This window comes from Alternaria rosae (genome assembly GCF_020736505.1).
Source record: "Alternaria rosae strain MPI-PUGE-AT-0040 chromosome Unknown BKA58scaffold_5, whole genome shotgun sequence".
Classification (NCBI taxonomy): Eukaryota; Fungi; Ascomycota; class Dothideomycetes; order Pleosporales; family Pleosporaceae; genus Alternaria; species Alternaria rosae.
Window position 1 is genome coordinate 2,140,900 of NW_025763574.1, and position 18,413 is coordinate 2,159,312.

The 18,413-nt window shown below is 52.2% G+C and overlaps 8 protein-coding genes across 8 annotated transcripts; 5 read left to right on the forward strand and 3 right to left on the reverse strand.

The window, feature by feature from the left end:
* Positions 1–830: 830 nt before the first annotated feature.
* On the forward strand, positions 831–2,484 carry BKA58DRAFT_181561 (FAD dependent oxidoreductase). The gene is made up of 2 exons (XM_046165397.1): positions 831–1,260; positions 1,334–2,484. Exons 1-2 carry the CDS (start codon positions 1,051–1,053, stop codon positions 2,444–2,446), a joined length of 1,323 nt encoding a protein of 440 aa, XP_046025546.1. The 5' UTR covers positions 831–1,050; the 3' UTR covers positions 2,447–2,484.
* A 37-nt stretch (positions 2,485–2,521) lies between these two features.
* BKA58DRAFT_440231 (Zn(II)2Cys6 transcription factor) lies at positions 2,522–4,735 on the reverse strand (the record flags this gene model as incomplete). Its single annotated transcript, XM_046173732.1, has 6 exons — positions 2,522–3,027; positions 3,076–3,256; positions 3,306–3,481; positions 3,534–3,807; positions 3,859–4,394; positions 4,444–4,735. 6 exons carry the CDS (start codon positions 4,733–4,735, stop codon positions 2,522–2,524), a joined length of 1,965 nt encoding a protein of 654 aa, XP_046025547.1.
* A 1,050-nt stretch (positions 4,736–5,785) lies between these two features.
* On the forward strand, positions 5,786–7,747 carry BKA58DRAFT_361718 (Aldehyde/histidinol dehydrogenase). Its single transcript, XM_046168792.1, has 2 exons — positions 5,786–7,432; positions 7,483–7,747. Exons 1-2 carry the CDS (start codon positions 5,866–5,868, stop codon positions 7,653–7,655), a joined length of 1,740 nt encoding a protein of 579 aa, XP_046025548.1. The 5' UTR covers positions 5,786–5,865; the 3' UTR covers positions 7,656–7,747.
* Positions 7,748–7,889: 142 nt separating this feature from the next.
* Positions 7,890–9,671, forward strand: BKA58DRAFT_181568 (uncharacterized protein). The gene has a single exon (XM_046165398.1). It carries the CDS (start codon positions 8,123–8,125, stop codon positions 9,212–9,214), a length of 1,092 nt encoding a protein of 363 aa, XP_046025549.1. The 5' UTR covers positions 7,890–8,122; the 3' UTR covers positions 9,215–9,671.
* Position 9,672: 1 nt separating this feature from the next.
* BKA58DRAFT_181569 (Rgp1-domain-containing protein) lies at positions 9,673–12,892 on the forward strand. The gene is made up of 3 exons (XM_046165399.1): positions 9,673–10,393; positions 10,441–11,502; positions 11,551–12,892. The coding sequence occupies exons 1-3, from the start codon at positions 9,880–9,882 to the stop codon at positions 12,444–12,446; spliced, it is 2,472 nt and encodes an 823-aa protein (XP_046025550.1). The 5' UTR covers positions 9,673–9,879; the 3' UTR covers positions 12,447–12,892.
* Positions 12,893–14,062: 1,170 nt separating this feature from the next.
* BKA58DRAFT_181835 (uncharacterized protein) lies at positions 14,063–14,981 on the reverse strand. Its single transcript, XM_046165404.1, has 2 exons — positions 14,691–14,981; positions 14,063–14,557 (listed from the first exon to the last, which is right to left on the reverse strand). Exons 1-2 carry the CDS (start codon positions 14,782–14,784, stop codon positions 14,274–14,276), a joined length of 378 nt encoding a protein of 125 aa, XP_046025551.1. The 5' UTR covers positions 14,785–14,981; the 3' UTR covers positions 14,063–14,273.
* Positions 14,902–15,583, forward strand: BKA58DRAFT_181828 (uncharacterized protein). The gene has a single exon (XM_046165403.1). It carries the CDS (start codon positions 15,019–15,021, stop codon positions 15,364–15,366), a length of 348 nt encoding a protein of 115 aa, XP_046025552.1. The 5' UTR covers positions 14,902–15,018; the 3' UTR covers positions 15,367–15,583.
* BKA58DRAFT_181827 (aspartic peptidase domain-containing protein) lies at positions 15,584–17,833 on the reverse strand. Its single transcript, XM_046165402.1, has one exon. The coding sequence runs from the start codon at positions 17,596–17,598 to the stop codon at positions 15,802–15,804; it is 1,797 nt and encodes a 598-aa protein (XP_046025553.1). The 5' UTR covers positions 17,599–17,833; the 3' UTR covers positions 15,584–15,801.
* Between the last annotated feature and the right edge of the window lie 580 nt (positions 17,834–18,413).

Below are 18,413 nucleotides of genomic sequence, written 5' to 3' on the forward strand. Positions count from 1 at the left end.
ATCCTTCTGGAAGTAGGCCAAAGCGGGGTTGATTGTCGACGCGGCTTGGATCGGGTTATGCATGACGATGTCGGCGTAATATAAGGGCGAAGCTACCTTTTAAGTATTACGTTTGTGGACACTCGTACAATCCGCTCGTATCGCGCAAGGAGGTATGTCTTGTCTCGATACATGATCTCGTTGCAGCGTTCTGAAAACATGTCTGGACAAAGTGCACGTCTTCCTCCTAGTTGGAGAAGTGCGTTGGCGAAGCGTCTTGACAGAAGAGAGATGAGGATGGCAAGCACCCGATCATTCTCTCCGTTCATGTGGCAACTATCTTGTCTAGCTTATCGTTGGTCGTATATGGGGTGCATAAAGCGTCGATATGTAGGACACAGCTTCGTTGCGAAGAACAGCCGTGGCTGTCGCGATGAGTTTAAGAATCGTGTCTCAGACGTATATAGCAGAACAAGACTGTCTAAAAATTGCTCTTTTGGCTACATTTCTGGCATGCCGTCAGAGGATGATACCTAATGCACGAAGATGAAGGGCTTGCCGCAGGCTGTCAAGGTGGGACTTATCGCTGAACGAGCGACTTCGGTCACAGACATCACGGCTGTGCTCGGTCGTCGGTAATGCCAGCAATTCGATTTATTATCGATGCCGGAAGAGGGCATAAGACACGGTTGGATACCAGTCTCGCTTTCGAAGTGTCGGGAGGCCATCCGATCTTGCAGGAGGAGAGAAAGAACGGACCAAACAGCGTCAGACATTTTGTGGAGACGATCTTATCGATAACACTAGCGTTCATTGGGCAAGTCAAAGGGGGCATCACAACAGGACGATAACGCTCGCAACATCTGCGGGTTTCGACAATCTATGTGACAACGGGAATGGTTCCGTATCGAAAGTATGATCAGACTTTAGTCAACAGCTTCGTGTCGTGTGTCGACTGGGCACTCATGTCGCACGACTGCACCTCTACTTCGAAGGTCTCATGACATACTGTAACGCCTCAAGTTGTTTGTCCTTGCACTCACACATCACTTCTCTTGTGGCTCTATCACCATGACACTTTCTAAAAGTGATGCGATAGCTATCATCGGAGGAGGAGCGTTCGGTCTCTCCACCGCTCTTGAGCTCTCTAGAAAAGGCTACAAGAACGTAACGGTCTTCGAGAAAGATGAAGACATTCCATCGCGATGGTCGGCTGGAAACGATCTGAACAAAATCATGCGGGCAGAGTACGAAGACGAATTCTATACAGATTTGGCTGTGGTAGGTAGCTGTCTGCAGCCTGCGCAATGCCAATAGGGATTGATCGTTCGAACAACAACTGACTGATCAAAAGGAAGCCACCCACGCCTGGCAAACGCCACTCTACGCGCCTTACTTCCACCGCGTCGGCTACCTCAATGTTGTTTCCGGTGCTGCATCACAAAAAGCAGTGGATACGCTTCACCGGTTTCAAGCGGCTGCTGAGAAGCACCCGGAAATGAAGCCGTTCCTTCATCCCATCTCGGGCCCTCAAGACGTACGTGATATAGCTGGAGCTTGGCAGTTCACAGGGGACATGTCTGGCTGGAAGGGATACGTGTGTAAATACGACGGCTATGTGCACTCAGCCAACGCGCTGAGAGGGATTCATCGCGAGGCTAGGGAGAATGGCGTTAAATTCTTTCTGGGTGAGAAGGTCGGTGCGGTCGAGAAGATCGTATATGAGGGGTCAGGCAAGAGCAGAAAGAGCGTCGGTGTTCGAACAAAGGCTGGGCAGTTTCATGCTGCCAAATTGGTCATTGTCACTGTTGGTGCCGCAGCCCACAAGATTGTTCCTGAGATCGGTGCCGAAGTGTCCGCGAAATCGTGGTCAGTTGCACACGTCCGCCTTACCGACGATGAGACGGCAGCACTTCGCGGCATCCCAGTTACATACGCCCGCGACCTCGGTTTCTTCTTCGAACCAGACCCAAAGACAAATCTCCTCAAGATTTGCCCGATGGGAGGTGGTTATATCAACACTAACCCAGGCACCGGGATTTCTGAAGCACCGCAAGAGCTTATGCGCTTCGTGCCGAAAGAAGACGAAGAACGGATGCGCGAACTTCTCCGCCAAACACTGCCCTGCCTCGCCGATCGACCTCTGGTCGAGAAGTTCATATGCTGGTTTGCAGACACAGCAGACTCGGACTTCATTGTCGACTACGTGCCGAACACTTCCTCTTCTGTCATGATACTGACGGGTGACTCCGGTCATGGTTTCAAGATGTTCCCGATCGTCGGAAGGTGGGTGGATAACCTGCTGAACGCACCCGACGGAAAGCAGAGTATTCCGAGGTGGCGTTGGAGAGTGCCAAAGCAGAAAGCCAAGGGAGAGATCTTTGACCATGATGTGAGCTGGCGGATAGGAACTGTTAGAGAGATTCGCGATGTGCAAGAACAGGAAGCGGTGAAGCCGAAGATGTAGAGGTTTCGGCTTATGTCCGCCATCCGTGAAGCTCATCTTGATCATTGCGCGTGGCCCGTAGTGTGCTGGTATTGGTCATCGAATGCCCGGATCAATGATCTGGTAGTCGTCCAACGTTGCGAAAGAGAGCCAGTTCGTTCCTTCCATGTCCATAGACTCCGCTACAGCCAATATTTGCTCGGCAGTCAAGTCATCACCAAATCCACTCCCCTCGTCACTGATTCCTGTATAAGATGGTGGCACCGTATCTTGCAAATTCGGCAATCCGGCTACAGATTGATAGCCCGGGGGGAATGAAAGTGAACGTTGCATGTTTGTTTCCACGCCAATAGTGTTAGGTGACGTCAATGGTCGCTCCCTGTTCTCGGAGTACTCCGCCAACATCTCATCAAGTTTGCGTAGCTCCACGTAGCGAAACCTCGCGATGCGATTGCCGCTAGACGCAATGGTCTTAAAGAAGCTGTAAGCTTTGCCCAGATATGGCTTTTGGCCGTCCATTAGACTATGATCGATGAAACGAGTCAAAATAAGGACCACAGTTGATACGAAGAGTGCATCAAGATCCCACGGGAGGAAGGTCTCTGTGTCATGGTCAGCCCACGGCATGGCGGAGTGGCTGAGCTCTATACCTAGTAATCCTTGATCGTGTAGAATCTCTAGGATATCGATGATCTTCTGAGAAGATTCAAGTGACATGCATAGTAAATGGCGTATCTTGCGTGATGAGATCAGCGGTTGCACCTCTCTTGGTGACTCAAAGACCTTCTTCATACAACAGAAGAGCAACGGTCTAGTCACAACAACGATTGTCTAGTAGTTTGTCAGAGTTTTTCGGTATCGCAAGAGATGTGGATCCTACTTGATAGTAGAGTAGATGTAGATAAGCCGGTGTCCTCGAGATTCCGCCAAAGCGCTCGTCCGCATGCAGTGGGAATGAACGTCGGAGTTCTTCCGCTAAGGACGTAAGATCGTCTAGAACGGCCTTGATGCTTAAGACAAACTTCTTGCGTAGCCGACCTTTAGAACCATAAACAGCTAGGTGTTTGGTCAGCAATCGCGTATATGAGATAGATGTCGACCCACACACTCCTAGCTATTTCCGCATAGATACGTGCAAGCTTGATCTGCATGTCGAGGGCTGTTACTCTTTGAGCTGAGCCCCCAAAATCTGGAAGCTGACAAGTTATATCCTCATCTCGAATCGATTGAGGTAGTCCCATCAAAGATGTCATTTGGCGGTCGAGGATATATACCGTCCACCAGATCTTACGGCATCGCTGAACAAGAGGCTGGCCTAGATTTTCCACCGGCATATCGGTATGCATTCCTTCAATCATTGATATGCGCATGGCTTGACCAATCTAGCAATGTCAGTCAGTATCAACAAGATCTAATTGACGCCGTACTGTTACATGTGCTGCATTTCTTGAGTCCAATGCTTGCAGAAACAGCGCTATGCAGCAAAGTATTTCGACTGCCATCAAGGGTTCGCGGCAAAGACGACTGGTATCAGGCAAAAGTTGAACAGCGTGGGTAAAGAAGTCGGCGCCTGGCGGTCGCGGCGTCTGACTCTTCCCTTGGATGAAGGTCTTTCCAAAAGCTAGGATGAGAAGAAAGTGTATGTACCACAAGCTCTCTTTCCACATATCTCTCTCATTGTTCGAGTAGAAGGCAAGCAAGTTTGCCATAAACTCGTCTTCGTCAAAGAGATGGATAAGCTGAGCGCAGTGAAACTTCACAGCATTGAACAGAAAGATGGCGTAGTCGATACTAGGTATGATCGGGCAGTTGGAGTCTGGAAGGCTACGTGTGCCATCCCAGAGATGTTCGTATGCCGAGCCATCGAATAGCAATTCGGCGCTAGGTAGCGGTGATTTTCGGATGTGCTCGTGCACCAAATTGAGGATTTGTCCGTGGAATGACCAGTTCGAAGACGTGCCTAAATAAACTACGAAAGCTCTTAGCTGTGATTCATTAAGCGTATGCCAAAAGCTTACATGGCCGCCCAGAGGATGAAGACATGAACTTAGAGGACTCAATAAGCGGGTTCATCAGATTTGCTTCATCTGGGTCGGGTCTAGGCATGGGTGAATTTTCCCTTGTCCTCTCAAAGCTCGATGGGTTCATCAATGGTCGATTGTCATCCGCTGCTGGTGAGCTTCCATCTCTGGCCTGAGCCGTCCTATTGTTAGCCGTCGTCCTTGCTTGTGATGCACCCGGCTCGTATGTTGGATTCTGCTCCAACCGGGCTATCTTAGCCTGGAGATCGGAGAGATATCTGAGCAGCATTAGTGTTTGCTCATTCAGATAGTAGTGCTTAGAAGCTACCCTTGAGTCACTAGGATCTTATTCTCTCTATCATCGAAGATGCAAGTAAGGCTTCGTCTGCCACAATTGGAGCACGGCTGCTGTCCCGAGCATTTGATCTTCTGCCTCCTGCATCGCGAGCAACTGCCCGTAGTTGTCAATAGTGCACCACATCGGCACCATGCAAGCTGCGTACGCGTTTGATGATCGTTTAGTCACTCTTTGATGGTCGTTCGAGGATGGCATCGTGCTTGCCGAGGCTCTTCACGAATCGGAAGGACACCTGGCAAATTTACTGAGTCGTCGGTAACGACGCGAAAGTAACGCGTAAAAGCTCGCATGCAGAAGCTCTGCAGTCGTGAGCCAGAGACATCAACGGCCGATTCCGGCTAGATACCACCCGGGCACTAATGCGGGGACTGATAGGGAGATGATGTAATCGCTTGGCACCTGCCTTCGTGTGAGTGCGTGGGCACCTCTGATCCCCATCAAAGACCATCCGTCTATCAGGTGAGCTTTCTCACGCATACCTTCCGAGATCGCAACGTAGTCTATAATATGCCCGCGACTTTGAAGTGACGCGTCGACGTAACGATGCCCTACGCGTTCCCCTAGATGATCAATCTAAGCGGCTGGGTTAGCGCATCGCACACTGAGCCGTGCGTCGGGTGCGCTTCCGTCCCTCACACATGAGCGTTCCTCATCGGGCGTTCCAACCACCGCTTTACAGATTGATCCATTGGAACTCTTAGCCTCGTTGGGAAAGAATTTGTGGTCGAGAATGGAGAGGCGAAGTTAATCTGGGTCTGAACGTCTTTTCCTGTCTGGTGCCCTGACCGTAATGCCATTTACGCGACCATATGTCGGGAGGCCTCCCGATCAACTTGCGCAGCGATGCGAAGGCAGGTATGGCATGGTAAGCTTATCAGCCGACCGAAAGTTGCGGTACTGTTTGTCGCAAACGGGTATTCGCGGGCAAGAGGGTCACAGCGATATCGCTAGGCATAGTATGTGTCGTCGGAATGCATTGCCGTTGCGAACTATCGTGGAGAGGCGACTATAGAAGATAGGTCCGCGACAGAGTGCTCACTCATACCCCTCTCTACCCCACCATGTTGACCGTTCGAAGCCTCACACGACTCTCTGAAAATACAAAGCGACCTCTCACAAGTATATCGAGATGCCGCCTCCAGTGCCAGCTACGTACAAAAGCCACCGTACCATTTCGGCTACCTGACGCACGCAATGAGCCAAATCCAACTTACGAGAGAGGCTCTCCGGAGCGCACTCAGCTGGAGGTGACTCTAAAGCGCATGAAGTCACAAATTCCCCTTCAAAGCGAGATTCACTTCAATGGCAAATCACAACAAGTTTCTAGATCTTGGGATCAGCCATTACCGGCGGACCACCAAACTACCTTCACTAATTACCCACTCGCAACCAAAGAGCAGGTCTCAATAGCCATCGAGTCGGCCCTCAAAGCTAAGAAGTCATGGGAAAATACAGCTTTCGTCGATCGAGCAGCAATCTTCCTCAAGGCCGCCGAGCTAGTCGCGACCAAGTACCGGTATGAGCTCATTGCGGCAACCATGCTTGGCCAAGGGAAGAACATCTGGCAAGGCGAAGTAGACGCTGCTGCTGAGCTGGCGGACTTCTTCCGGCTGAACTGTAACTACGCGGCGGAGATCCTGGGGAAACAGCCTGAGCGAGGTACAGATGGAATGTGGTCCCGTATGGACTACCGCCCGGTGGAGGGGTTCGTCTACGCTGTTTCGCCGTTCAACTTTACTGCTATCGGTGGTAACCTGATCTCGGGCCCTGCCATCATGGGTAATGTGGTACTCTGGAAGCCGTCTCCTTCAAACATCTACGCAAGTACCATCGTGTACAAGATCCTGCTTGAAGCTGGTCTGCCACCTGACGTCATTCAGTTTATGCCTGGCGAGCCTGAAGAGATCAACGATGTCGTGCTGAATCACCGAGACTTTGCTGGGCTCAATTTCGTAGGTTCTTCAGACGTCTTCAGGTCTCTCTGTGCTCGTATCGGCCAGGGTATCGGAAACAATACCTATCGTGAATTTCCACGAATGGTAGGAGAGACTAGTGGCAAGAACTTCACCCTCCTTCATTCAACGGCGGATGTCCAATCTGCGGTGAAGCACGTCGTTCGCGCTTCATTTGAGTACCAGGGTCAAAAGTGTTCGGCGACGTCTCGCCTGTATCTCCCAGAGTCTCGATCCAAGGAGTTCATCGATACGTTAGTCGAGGATGCGAAGGGTATTACTCAGGGTAATCCACACGAAGATCTCGCCGCTTTTATGGGCCCAGTCATTCACCGTCGCTCATTCGAAAAGATCAAGGCTGTCATCGACGAAAGTAATCAGGATTCTTCGCTCAAACTCCTAGTTGGCGGTAACTATGATGACTCTGAAGGCTTCTACATCAAGCCAACCGTCTACCTTGCAGACTCGCCAGACCACAAGCTCTTCAACTATGAGATCTTCGGTCCTGTACTCGCCATATACGTCTACCCTGATGCGGAGTGGAGCCAGATTCTAGAGAATGTCGATCAGGCTGGTGGTAATTTTGCGCTCACAGGTGCTGTTTTCGCCAACTCCCGTACCGCTATACGTGAGGCGGAAGATGCGCTTCGTTACTCTGCTGGCAACTTCTACATCAGTAAGTTTGACGCGAAACGGCGCTCGACGCAATCGCTGACGAGCCATCAGACTGCAAGACCACTGCCGCGCTCATCGGCCAGCAGAGCTTCGGTGGAAGTCGCGCCAGTGGAACCAACGATAAGGCAGGCTCTTCTAATCCTATGTTTCGCTTCGTTTCTCCGCGACAGATCAAGGAGGAATTTTTCCCGGTTTTCGACTACCGTTACCCTTCAAACAACTGATTTGACGATTGGATGCTGAAGAAGAATGAGACACATGTAGAGAACGTAGGCATCGCGTGAAGGTATTGTGGTCAAGATAGTTGCGATAGGACATGTACATGAAAAAGCTAATCGATTCCGCCCTTTTCGGTGAATGTGTCGGGCTGTGCTTGTACGGCCACGAGATCGTGGTGAACTCTCACTCGTGACGCATGCATTTGCTTTGCACATCCCTGCTTGCTCATAGCTCAAAACCACCCTTCTCTAACACTTCTTCCATGAAGCTTCTAGAACTCACCGCAGTTCCCAGTCTTTATTCCCACCACACTGGTATTTACTCAACCCCTTAGAGCAAACCACAATGGATGTATTATACGTAGAAACCCCTCTAGCGCTTGAATTGTACACTCATCACTGCAGTACTGCGTACACCGCCTTTGCTTTTGCCGCCGCCCTTTCATCCCTCATCCCTCATCTTTCGTATCATCATGGCATCACCGATTAATATCAAGAATTGGAGTCCCTTCAAGATTGACGCGCTCGGTATGGTAATGCTTCTGGGCGCCGATGCGATCCGCAAGTCTACTGACCGTCTCGTCTACTCCCCCTTAGAATATCTTCCTTTCCTCGCCGGTCACATCTTCGCAGATAACTCAGTCATGGAGCCGGTTCCGGGCTTTGAGTTATACAACGTCACAGAAGCCTTCAAGGCAACTGATCTAAGCGCTTGGTTCACACGCTGGCTGTCGTGTCAGAAGTTGTCGTACAACTCTTCGCGGCATAGGATCCAAGCTGTACATCATGTCCCTGGATCCCAGACTGAGCAGTGGCTTGGAACTGGGTTAGCTGTTGTAGTGAACGCTTTCTTGATCATCTGGCCGATGCTCATAGAAGACTGGTATGGTCTCGCTGCTTCTTTCAGTCTCGTCGCTCTGGTGGTAATCCGGGCTTGCATCCTTTACGACTTCCGCGACAGCATCGACGAGGCTATCAAGAAGTTAGACGATCAAGAGACGAAAAAGACGGAAGTCAAGCTCTTCATCACCTCACCGAACGGCAAGCGCCTGACTGTTGTTACCATGACGGGCATCGCGCAAGAAGTTCTGCCCATCGAGGCTCGACCAAGGTCCGAGAACCTCCACCTGGTTAGCCGTGCTTTCTGCTGGCTGGCCTTTGGTGTCCACGCTGTCACCCTGGGTATGACATGCCTTGCTATCCAACTTCTCATCATTACAGTCACACTGGTTTCGTCTGTCGCGATGATACAAGGCTGGTTTTCGGAGGGGTCGAATAGTAATGACACCTGCATCCGTAGCCGTCTGCTCATTAATCGGCAGATTGATGAACGCATCGGCAGCATGTCTAGCATATACGTCCTTCTCGATCTGACTGAAGAGGAGGATCAAAACATGATCGCCTGGTCTATCTTTCCGACGCAGCACAACAAGCTTTGGTTACCGCCGTATGAGAAGTTCAAGGAAGACTTCATGACGACACGTGATCCAAAGGTGTTGAAAACATGGGGTAAGCCTGTTGTTTTGCGCAATAGGTGTCTTGGTGTGTTCGAGCGATCAGAGTGAGATACCTGCGAGGTCTCTTCTCAAACCAACCATGGGCAGATGGATGTACGTTAGAACCTCTGACGATCTCCCAATTTGCCGCAGTAGTTCGCGTCCGTTGATGATCATATACGTGACCGATTTTCGCAAAGGCGTACTCGATCTTGTGACGGGATTGCTCGTTAAAGAGATCGATGGTGGCTTCCACGGTCAATATCGTGCACGTATTTTCCAACGTGGAGTTGCGCGCATGTTGTGGGAGGCACAAGATGGCCCATTGATAGATGGGGCAATCGATGCAACGGTGGTAAACGATGAGGCGGTAGAGCTGGATTTGACGGATTGGTGTTTGCAGTAGTTATAATGGCGTCTAATTCATTCGTATGATATTGATTCGGTGTGTAAAATGTTGGTAGTGAAGGATGTGGTGTCGTAGTTGGCTGAAGGCGACGCGATGGGCAGGTACGATGCGAGGACGAAGCACAGGCCGCCTAGACTGTGGACATCCCTGTCATGACGGCGCAGCTGTCAGTCGAGATCCACCATCGTCACCAACCCTCAACCTGGAGTTTGTTGCTATCACCGTCGTCTTGGGGGTCAATTTCTAGCAGTCGCCATGCCGATTGACCGCTGTACCAGATGAGCTGCCTACGAACCCGCAGCCCGCGCCGCTCAGCCTCCCTACCATGTCCGCGTCGAACATCCGGGTATTCGTACAATGGAAGGACTCTACCGTGTTCGCCGGCGAAGACATAGAATGCACCATTACCTTCAAGAATGTAGCCCTGCCTGAGGGACGCGATCGCTCCCCGGTCCGGAGGCAGAACGGCTTTGCGACAGGCGGGGAGAGACAGCGCAAACTACCACCCGTCCACTCGTCGACGCGCCCCTCGGTATCCCGCAATTCGTCCTTTGCCTCGCAGCTACCGCCGTCACAGCTTCGCGGACATCGCCCTGCATTATCACTACACACGCCGTCGACAGCTGGAGACCGCCCATCGTCTGTTGCGCCGAGCATCATCCATGCCAACAACACGGGAACACACAAGCATGGAAGATCCGTGTCAATTGTGTCTTTAGGGGCAGATGCGGGAACTGAAGCCAGTCACGAGAGAGGCATACCCATCCGGCGTCCAGCAAGAGGGCACGGAAGATCAGCCAGTCTGCAGGTCGTGCCTGGCAGGCCAAACTCATATCCAAGTACGGACGACATATACAATACACGACATTGGCTGACATGATAGCAGTCGCTTCACCAGGCCATAGGTCAGCTACTCATCCATCCCCACTATCTGGCGAAGCGTCATCTCCGCTAGCCCGCGACACCAACGACTTTGCCTTTCCTGCGCGTCAGAACAGGAGACGGCCTGGTGTCACGACCACCCCGAGTACCCCAGCCCTTCCTACTACAGGGCGAAAACCGTCCAACTCCTTCTCCCAAAACTTCAGGTTCCCCGCCGCACCTCCGCCCGGCGATGCCACCCATACCCAGCCCAGTAGCAGTCCGACAAAGCAGCCCATACATGTACGGCGCAACTCGCCACAACCGCCGCATGATCACCTACGGCAATCTGGAAACCACAATCTCGAGGTGCTTTCACCTGTTGCACGGATAATATCTGGGTCGAGCATGAATGACACCCCGCGTAGTAGTGGAGAATTCTACTCGATGAGCAACAATTCCAACGAGACACTGGCTTCTGAATATGCCGCTCATCCGTCAGCGCGTCTACTACAACGTCCGATGCATCATCGACGATCGTCCCATCTGGCACCACCCAATAGGCAGGCTCTTCCGGAGTCGATAATGATGGGCTATGCGCAGATAATGGGTTCCTTCACGCTGGACGGATCCTTGATCAATCAGGCACCTTTTGAAGAGGTAAAGAGGAAGGGAGTAGTAGGCGGCCAGGGTGGAGGTGGTGTAGTGGGTGTAGAGAAGACGAAGCGCGAAAGTGGGCTCTTCGGCGCGCTCGGTTGGGGTAACATAGGAGAGTCGCTGGGTGGACTACTGGGCGCTTCCGAGCCCTCCAGTATCCGAGAGATGAGAGGCGTTGCCAGCTCCAAGACCGTGCCGCTGATCACTACACCCCAGTCTATTTTGTTCGTCGATTTGAGGCTTGCGCCTGGAGAAAGCCGCAGCTACACGTACAGCTTTACAATACCCCGAGGTCTGCCACCTTCACACAAAGGGCGGTCGATGAAGGTAGCATACAATCTCATCATTGGCACACAACGCGCGGGATCGACCAAAGAGCAGCAAGTGAAGCATGTGGACGTTCCGTTTCGGGTTTTTGGCAGCGTGAACAGTATGTTTGGTCCGAGTATACACGTATTGACATGCTAATCCTTTGCAGGCCGCGGCGAGATTCTCGGACATGACCTCATGTCCCCGTACATCATATTGCGCGATCAAGCTCGAACAGCCAGCATAGACCCTTTGTCAAGCGCGAAACTTTCCCTGACTAAGAAGGGCGCTTCTTCAGGCAAGACGGAAGAGAACACTTTCAGCGACTTTCTGGAGTATGTCGACAATCTTCTCGATCGGCCTAGGCACAATTCTAGCATGGGTTTACTTTCACCTACAGGCACCATGCCTGGGCGCTCAACGATTGCTGAAGGGCCTCAGACCATGAAGGAGGCTATTGATACAGCCATTTTGCGCAGCAACTTGACAGGCGCTGCCAATCAGAGCGCCAATCGCTTTGAGATCGCTCGCAGCGGCCGCCGTGTCGCGGTCATCATGTTGGCGCGACCCTCTTACCGGTTAGGCGAAACAATGTCTGCCGTAATTGACTTTACAGATTCACGCATTCCCTGCTACTCAATACAGATTTCACTGGAGACTTCAGAGAAGGTCGATCCGGCGATAGCGCTTCGCTCGAATGCTTCGATATATCGTGTCACAAAGAAGGTGCACGCATCCTTTTCAGAAAACGCGCTATTTGCGCAAAAGCTTGCCTTCTCGCCTACTATACCACCGAATGCAACACCGGAGTTTATTACCAGCGGCGTCAGTCTCGAGTGGAAACTCAGAATTGAGTTCATCACTCCGCGACTAACGTATGAGGACGGAGAGGAGACGTCGTGGGATGATCTCTTGGAGGAGATATCCAGCGACGACCGAGGCGTCATACTAGCAGCGGCGCAACGACTGCCCGCTGAGAGCTTCGAGGTTCATGTGCCAATACGGGTATATGGGGCTGTGAGCGGGGCGCCTGAAGCACCTGATGAACAGGGACTTCCTGTGTGAAGTTGGCCATACAAATGGCAGCCATTACCACCAGCTGCACGCTGAACTACAACGCAACAGTTGGGGCAGAGCACTGATCTTCCGCCTCTCACTACCCAGCTTTCTATCAGCCGCTTACCCTTAAGGGCCTTTATAACCTTTTGTACATGACTATGGGTCTTTGGCATACATATTGGAAGGAAAAAGGGAGCATGTTGGAGAGCACTTGTAGTATACCAGCTCGTCACTTGAGCAAGTCAGGGTTCTAGGACACAGGGTCCACGGTCCATAGTGATTTCATCTATCTATATTCATTTACGTCCATCTGTTGTGTTATTCATTATAGGCGACACCCCATAGGTAGAACCAAAGACCTAATCCCACGGCACGACCACAAGTACCATGTTTGACACAACGAAAGATCGCTTCTGCTTCCCCTTCCATCACTTCAAAATTTTAAATGTCTTCGCATTTTACCACTTTTTCACAAATTTCGGAGCAAGGCAAATCCTTTCCCTACTCAAAATGGGCTCCCTCTACGAAACATTGAATTGGAAGACGGCTTCGATCCAAGAACTGAAAGACCAGACCAAGAAACTACGGCATGGAAACGATATGATGGACCTGCAAAAGACAGTAAGGGACAGTATCAGAGCGGGGACTCTCAAAGAGGGTATCACTCTTAAGATCGAGAACGAAGACGGCCAAGTGTACATTTCCCTTGCCCCCTCACCCAGCAATCAGAACTTCATTAACATACATCTCCTATTCTAGTTTCTTCCGCCCACGCGGCACTATGATGGGCAATTCAGCACTGAACATCGAGCTGAAGAACAAAGGGGTCAGAGGCAACATCTATGTTGAACCCGCCTCCTCAAGCTGGTTCACGGGTGGATGGGCTAAGGCGCTCGTCCTGGCAGGAACGGTATATTTGTACCGTAACGAACTCCGCATTATCGGTCGAGGTGTGCTAGCTGGAGCGAATCTAGCTGTCGAGCGGTGGGAGCAATGTCAGCGTCAGCAAGATGGTGATGGGAAGGGGAAAGAGGTAGAAGAGAAGAAGGAGCAGGAGAAGAAGAAGGAGGAGGAGAAGACGTCTGTCACGCCGAATGAAGAGAAAGGCATCAGCCAAAGTGCCTCCGCATACCCTAACCCACCACCCATACAGCCACCTCGCGGCCTGTACGAATCTTCACGTGTGCGGTATTTCGACCCAAGATCACCTTCGTACCCAGCTCCATACTGTCAACGATCTAGCGAGCCCGAACACACGCCGACTCCTGCTCCAGCTCCAACTGCCTATATTCGCCAGATGTTACATGATAGGGAGGTTCAGGAGAACCGCCGCAAGAAGGCTGTGCACACATTGGCAACGGGTGGTATTGATGCATCAGGAAACTTTGATAGGACAAATTCTGTGGTTTGAGCACAGATGGTGATGATGTGATTGTACCTCCAAACAGCCCATACGACAGCAGTGGATTCGACGCAGACATGGACGTTAGTGAGGAAGAATCAGTGGTCTGTAACGGAACACGCATAAGTGGCCATTGGCCATCATAGACGAAGTCAGAGACGAACGAGGGAAGCAAGACGGAATACATATCACGCAGTGTCATTCACTGCACAAGCCTTGAAAACACAACTCAGCTCATAACCATATCGTTGAAGTCATCATGTCTCGAAAAGTGTATGTAGATGTAATCGCAGTCCATCGCCAAGAAAGCCTTCTTCACAATCGAATATCAGGCAGAAAGTGTGTCCACGAAGCCGATCATACTCGCCCGGGACCTTTATGCTGGTCGCTCACAATCCATCAATCATGCTCCCTTTGTTCGTTCGTGTCGCTTACAATCCACCGGGTCCGGCAGCCGAGTGTGCGCTGGCTCCAGCGCCAGGGCCCAGAGACGCATGTGTCGCCTCGCGGTGGGCTGCTTCGCGTGCCTCGCGCTCCTTGGTCTCGGCGGCGATTTGGTCTTCGGTCTTCTTGTTGCCTCGGGCGATGAGCTTTTCGAGGAGCCCGCCCTTCTTGGGCGTGTCGTGCTTGTCTGAGTCTTCGAATTCTTTTAGGTAGGCGACGCGCTCTGAGGGGGGCATGGCGGCGAGTTCAGAGTCGATTGAGTCGCGGTTGTCTGGTGGAGTGTGTTAGTTGTGGGTTGGAGTGAGGCTGAGGGTTTAGAAGTCTGGGAAGGCGCGATGTTGGATTGGTGATTCGCGAGGGATATGTGTATAATAGATCATCGAGAACTCGGGGGCGTGACTTACCCTCGATGGTGCCGACATTGCCAGCTCGGACATCGTCCTCAGCCGTCTTGTTCTTGCTGCTGCCAAGGTGGAGCTTCTCCTTGATCTTGTCCATTTTCAACTGATTGTTCTAGGTTGTGGGTTTGGGTATCGGGGTACGTGTGTATTGTTGACGTGGAGGAATACCAGAGGCAGGAGTTAGGTGTTTGGTGTGTTGTCTAGGTTGGAGGAGGCGCGCGGGGATGAGGGGTGATGGCAGCTTCAGCCATGCGTGTCACCTACGTCATAGCTTCAACATAGTCGAGCTGCCAGCTGCCCTGTTGGAGGTGGATCTAGTCAAGCGCGATCCATGCAGTTCATTTCCAGGTCATGCAGCGAACGCCTTGTAGTGGCTTGGGATTTGGTGGTTCTTCTCCTTATGCTTGGACTGCATCTGCCTACGTGGTGTCTGACATCAGCCTCACGAGCGGAACGCGTCGCGGACAACCCTGGGAAGCTGCAAGTGGTAATTATGGCTCTAGCATTGTTGTCCCTGCGTCTCGTATTCGACTGTCGAGAATTAGTTCGTGGAAGGGCCAGGGGACATCTACAAGATTATAATTGCGATACTCCAGTGGTTAGACTTCCACAAAGGTCCTTGCCTGAAAAAACGAAGCACGCACAGAGTTGGGAACCACATACATCAAACTCATCATAATCGACGTCTCCACTTCCCAGATGGAGGTCATGATGCCAGTAGCCCACAGTTCCAACTTCGTGTTGCTACCCTGGTCACGATAATGCGTCCCCATCAGCCCTACGAGCCGATCACCCGGGTAGTTCTTGGCAGATCCTCTTTGTCTGCAAAAGCCAGCATCAAGTTGCTTGTGCATCCCAAGATATTGTAGTAGCTTCTCCGGTCACCATAGTGCAAGAATATCGTTTGATGAAGGACTTCGGGCGTCGTGGTCCGCGCATGCGACGCTACCGGTGGCTGAGTTGTATGCCTCTTTGTGAATGATTATTATTATATTCGGTTTCGTGTGCTCATAACCAAAATCCCGCCCATTCCCAATCCACGAGTGGTATCTCTAGATGTACGCCAAATCCAAACGCCTTAGTATGACTGCCGCCCAGGATTCAATGCTGGCCATTAATTTTTATGATGCGGGAACTGGGGTGTCATTGGTGATACGCCAGAGCGCACTCCAAACTCGCCTGTCGCGTATCCGTCGTCGCTAGCCATGCCGCTCACACTGCGCCCTGTGCTACTCTCGGCATCCGCTTCACGTGGGCCAGGGTATTGCGGCAGCTGTACTTCTCGCCACCTAGGTGTGACTGGCATCATTGACTCGCCGTGCAGCTCTTGTGGTTCGTCCGCCATGCTGATGACCGTCTTCTGATCCTGCGGATATGCATGGCCGACGAACTGCTCGTTGACAGGAGAAGCGAGCTCAGTCAACGGTGTCCCGTGGAGTTCCTGTGGGCCCGCAGCTTTGTGTGGCTGGCTGCCGGCGAGAATGTCGGTTCCTGAACCAACTTCCGATATGTGCTTGCTTGCGAGTTCGTACCGTTGCTCTTTTTGCTGCTTGCCGCGACGCTTTCGGAAGAAGAATATGCCAAGTGCGACCAGGGCGAGAGCAGCGATTGCAGCGATTACTATGCCGACAATGGCACCTACGCCGAGACCCGAAGACGAAGACGAAGTTGGCGTGGCAGCAGAATCGCTCGGAGATCTGATCGTAATGACGTCTGACGCCGGTAGAGGATCAGGAAAGACTGCCTGCGCGACCGTAAAGTTTGCGCGCTGATAGTCTACTATGAGATATGCCTCCTGTAAAAGCGTCCTGCCCAGTGCATATTGTGTATCGTTCGCGGCACGGCGGATTGGAAAGTAATTCGTTGCGTTTGTGTAGTACGGGTACGAGGCTTGGAGGTCAAATGCCGCATACGGCAGCTCTATATTGGTGTAGTTTGTGGTCGTATCTTCAAGGGAGTCGACGAGTTTGAACGTGACGGTCGGGTTCTTCGATAGGAGTTCTTCGTGGATCGTGTCGTTGACAAGGTACAAGTCTGTTTGAGGATCATAGGTCAGGCCAAAGGCTGTCTCGAACTCAGCACACACGTCTGCGGGTAGCCACAGATGTGGGACAGTAGAATCGATGACAGAGAAGTGTGCTCCAGAGGTCAGGGAGTAGGTGCCCTGCAGCGTGTTTGTAGCCATGATCGAGTCCACCCCAACAGTCAGGAGCCGCGAAGGGTCTTGTGAGAAGGTGAAGGAGAAGTCGTTCGCGCCGGTCTCGAACCGTGTCGCATCGTAGCCACCCAATATCAGACTACCGAACACAGATTTCAACCTGTATTTCGCGCCTGCCGTATACGCATATGCGAAGCTGGGTATCTTTTTGCTTTCGCGCAGCAGGTAAAGGAACGAGTCGACTGGCTGGCTCCCACTGTTGAAGCTGGATTTTGCCTGACCAAGGCCCAGAACTCCCAGGTAGTAGTCCGGGTCGGCAACGGCAGCGACGACCTGGCGCGTTAGCGACACAGAAGAGCTACTGTCTGCGGCTGCTCCCAGAGTGACAGTATCCAGGCCAAACAATCCTCTCCCTGTGTAGTTGAGCGCATCCTCCAAATCGACATCGTATTGCCCTATCGCCGACCATGTTGTCGACGCGTCGACCTGGAAGCCGGTGCTTTGCGCGCTTTGGAAAACCTCTATTCCTCGGAGTTGTGGGCAATCTGTTGGGTCGACTCCATCCAAACAACCTTCAGGCGCAATGACGTATGTGACACCTCCCTTTGTGCTCGGCAGTATACGAAAGTCTTGTCCTGGAGTTCCAACGCTTATCTTGAAAGTACTCCAGCTTCCATCGGCACCGTCGAACTTATTCGAAGGTGGCACAACATACGGCTCCGGGGCCTCGGTAGCGCGCGGTGTGAGGCGCATGGTGTAGCGAGCGAATGGTAGTGAGGGTTGTGAGATGTCCCTACATGGACCTGGCGGCGATCGGTCGTCGACTTAGAGGGTGCGAAGCGTGCAACACATAACGGGGTTGTCTTTCGGAGGACTTGGTATACCGGCTCGAGTCAGCTCAGCTACCGGGAATGCGGTTCCAGGGCCATCGGAAGCTTTCAAGGCCAGAGCGGTTCATGGGCGTTTTGCTCCAAGAACCCACTTCGACATGTGCGGGCGCTGCGTGACGATCGCCCACACTCTAATTATTAGATTGGCATGGCAGTGCAGCCTGATTCGGTAACAGCAACAGGGAAGTTCGGCTAGTCTCGAAGGTCAGTCGAGCTGAATACGAGGGTATCATGGAAGAGGCGCATCCGTTGGCCTGCTAAGGGGTAGCGCGCCGTTAGTCATCGCCCCGCCCAATGACGGAGCCTTGGGACGACTTCCCGCTGATCCTCTCAGCCTCCTTTCGATGCCATCTCGGCCCAAGCGGCCACGCCTCAAGCGCCTTCGTCATGCTATTCCATGTTTTCTCTGATGGCGCTCGACCTATGCATGCCAAAAGCTAACGGCGACCTCTCAGCCAGTGTGGTCGCATGTCGCATGTCGCATGTCGCATCGGCTAAGGCACGCTGACATGTCACATATTCGCACTATCTCGCCTGACATGGTCGTGTTGTTCTCGCCGAGAACCTGAGACGTAGCCCAGCAATCTCTTCACTTGGCCCTAAAGGGCAAACCCAGTAGTTCGTCGCTCCAACCTCCAGGAGATCGGTTCAAGGCTGGATCGTTCTTGCGGGGCAGAT

What these genes read in the sequence shown, in the direction of transcription:
- BKA58DRAFT_181827 (XM_046165402.1), bottom strand. Translation starts at nt 17,598, where the DNA reads ATGCGCCTCACACCGCGCGCTACCGAGGCCCCGGAGCCGTATGTTGTG.
- BKA58DRAFT_181828 (XM_046165403.1), top strand. Translation starts at nt 15,019, where the DNA reads ATGCAGTTCATTTCCAGGTCATGCAGCGAACGCCTTGTAGTGGCTTGG.
- BKA58DRAFT_181835 (XM_046165404.1), bottom strand. Translation starts at nt 14,784, where the DNA reads ATGGACAAGATCAAGGAGAAGCTCCACCTTGGCAGCAGCAAGAACAAG. An exon ending in CAATGTCGGCACCATCGAGG is followed by an intron (nt 14,558 to 14,690) that starts GTAAGTCACGCC and finishes ACACTCCACCAG; the next exon opens with ACAACCGCGACTCAATCGAC.
- BKA58DRAFT_181569 (XM_046165399.1), top strand. Translation starts at nt 9,880, where the DNA reads ATGTCCGCGTCGAACATCCGGGTATTCGTACAATGGAAGGACTCTACC. An exon ending in CAGGCCAAACTCATATCCAA is followed by an intron (nt 10,394 to 10,440) that starts GTACGGACGACA and finishes ACATGATAGCAG; the next exon opens with TCGCTTCACCAGGCCATAGG. An exon ending in GGTTTTTGGCAGCGTGAACA is followed by an intron (nt 11,503 to 11,550) that starts GTATGTTTGGTC and finishes AATCCTTTGCAG; the next exon opens with GCCGCGGCGAGATTCTCGGA.
- BKA58DRAFT_181568 (XM_046165398.1), top strand. Translation starts at nt 8,123, where the DNA reads ATGGCATCACCGATTAATATCAAGAATTGGAGTCCCTTCAAGATTGAC.
- BKA58DRAFT_181561 (XM_046165397.1), top strand. Translation starts at nt 1,051, where the DNA reads ATGACACTTTCTAAAAGTGATGCGATAGCTATCATCGGAGGAGGAGCG. An exon ending in TCTATACAGATTTGGCTGTG is followed by an intron (nt 1,261 to 1,333) that starts GTAGGTAGCTGT and finishes ACTGATCAAAAG; the next exon opens with GAAGCCACCCACGCCTGGCA.
- BKA58DRAFT_361718 (XM_046168792.1), top strand. Translation starts at nt 5,866, where the DNA reads ATGTTGACCGTTCGAAGCCTCACACGACTCTCTGAAAATACAAAGCGA. An exon ending in TGCTGGCAACTTCTACATCA is followed by an intron (nt 7,433 to 7,482) that starts GTAAGTTTGACG and finishes ACGAGCCATCAG; the next exon opens with ACTGCAAGACCACTGCCGCG.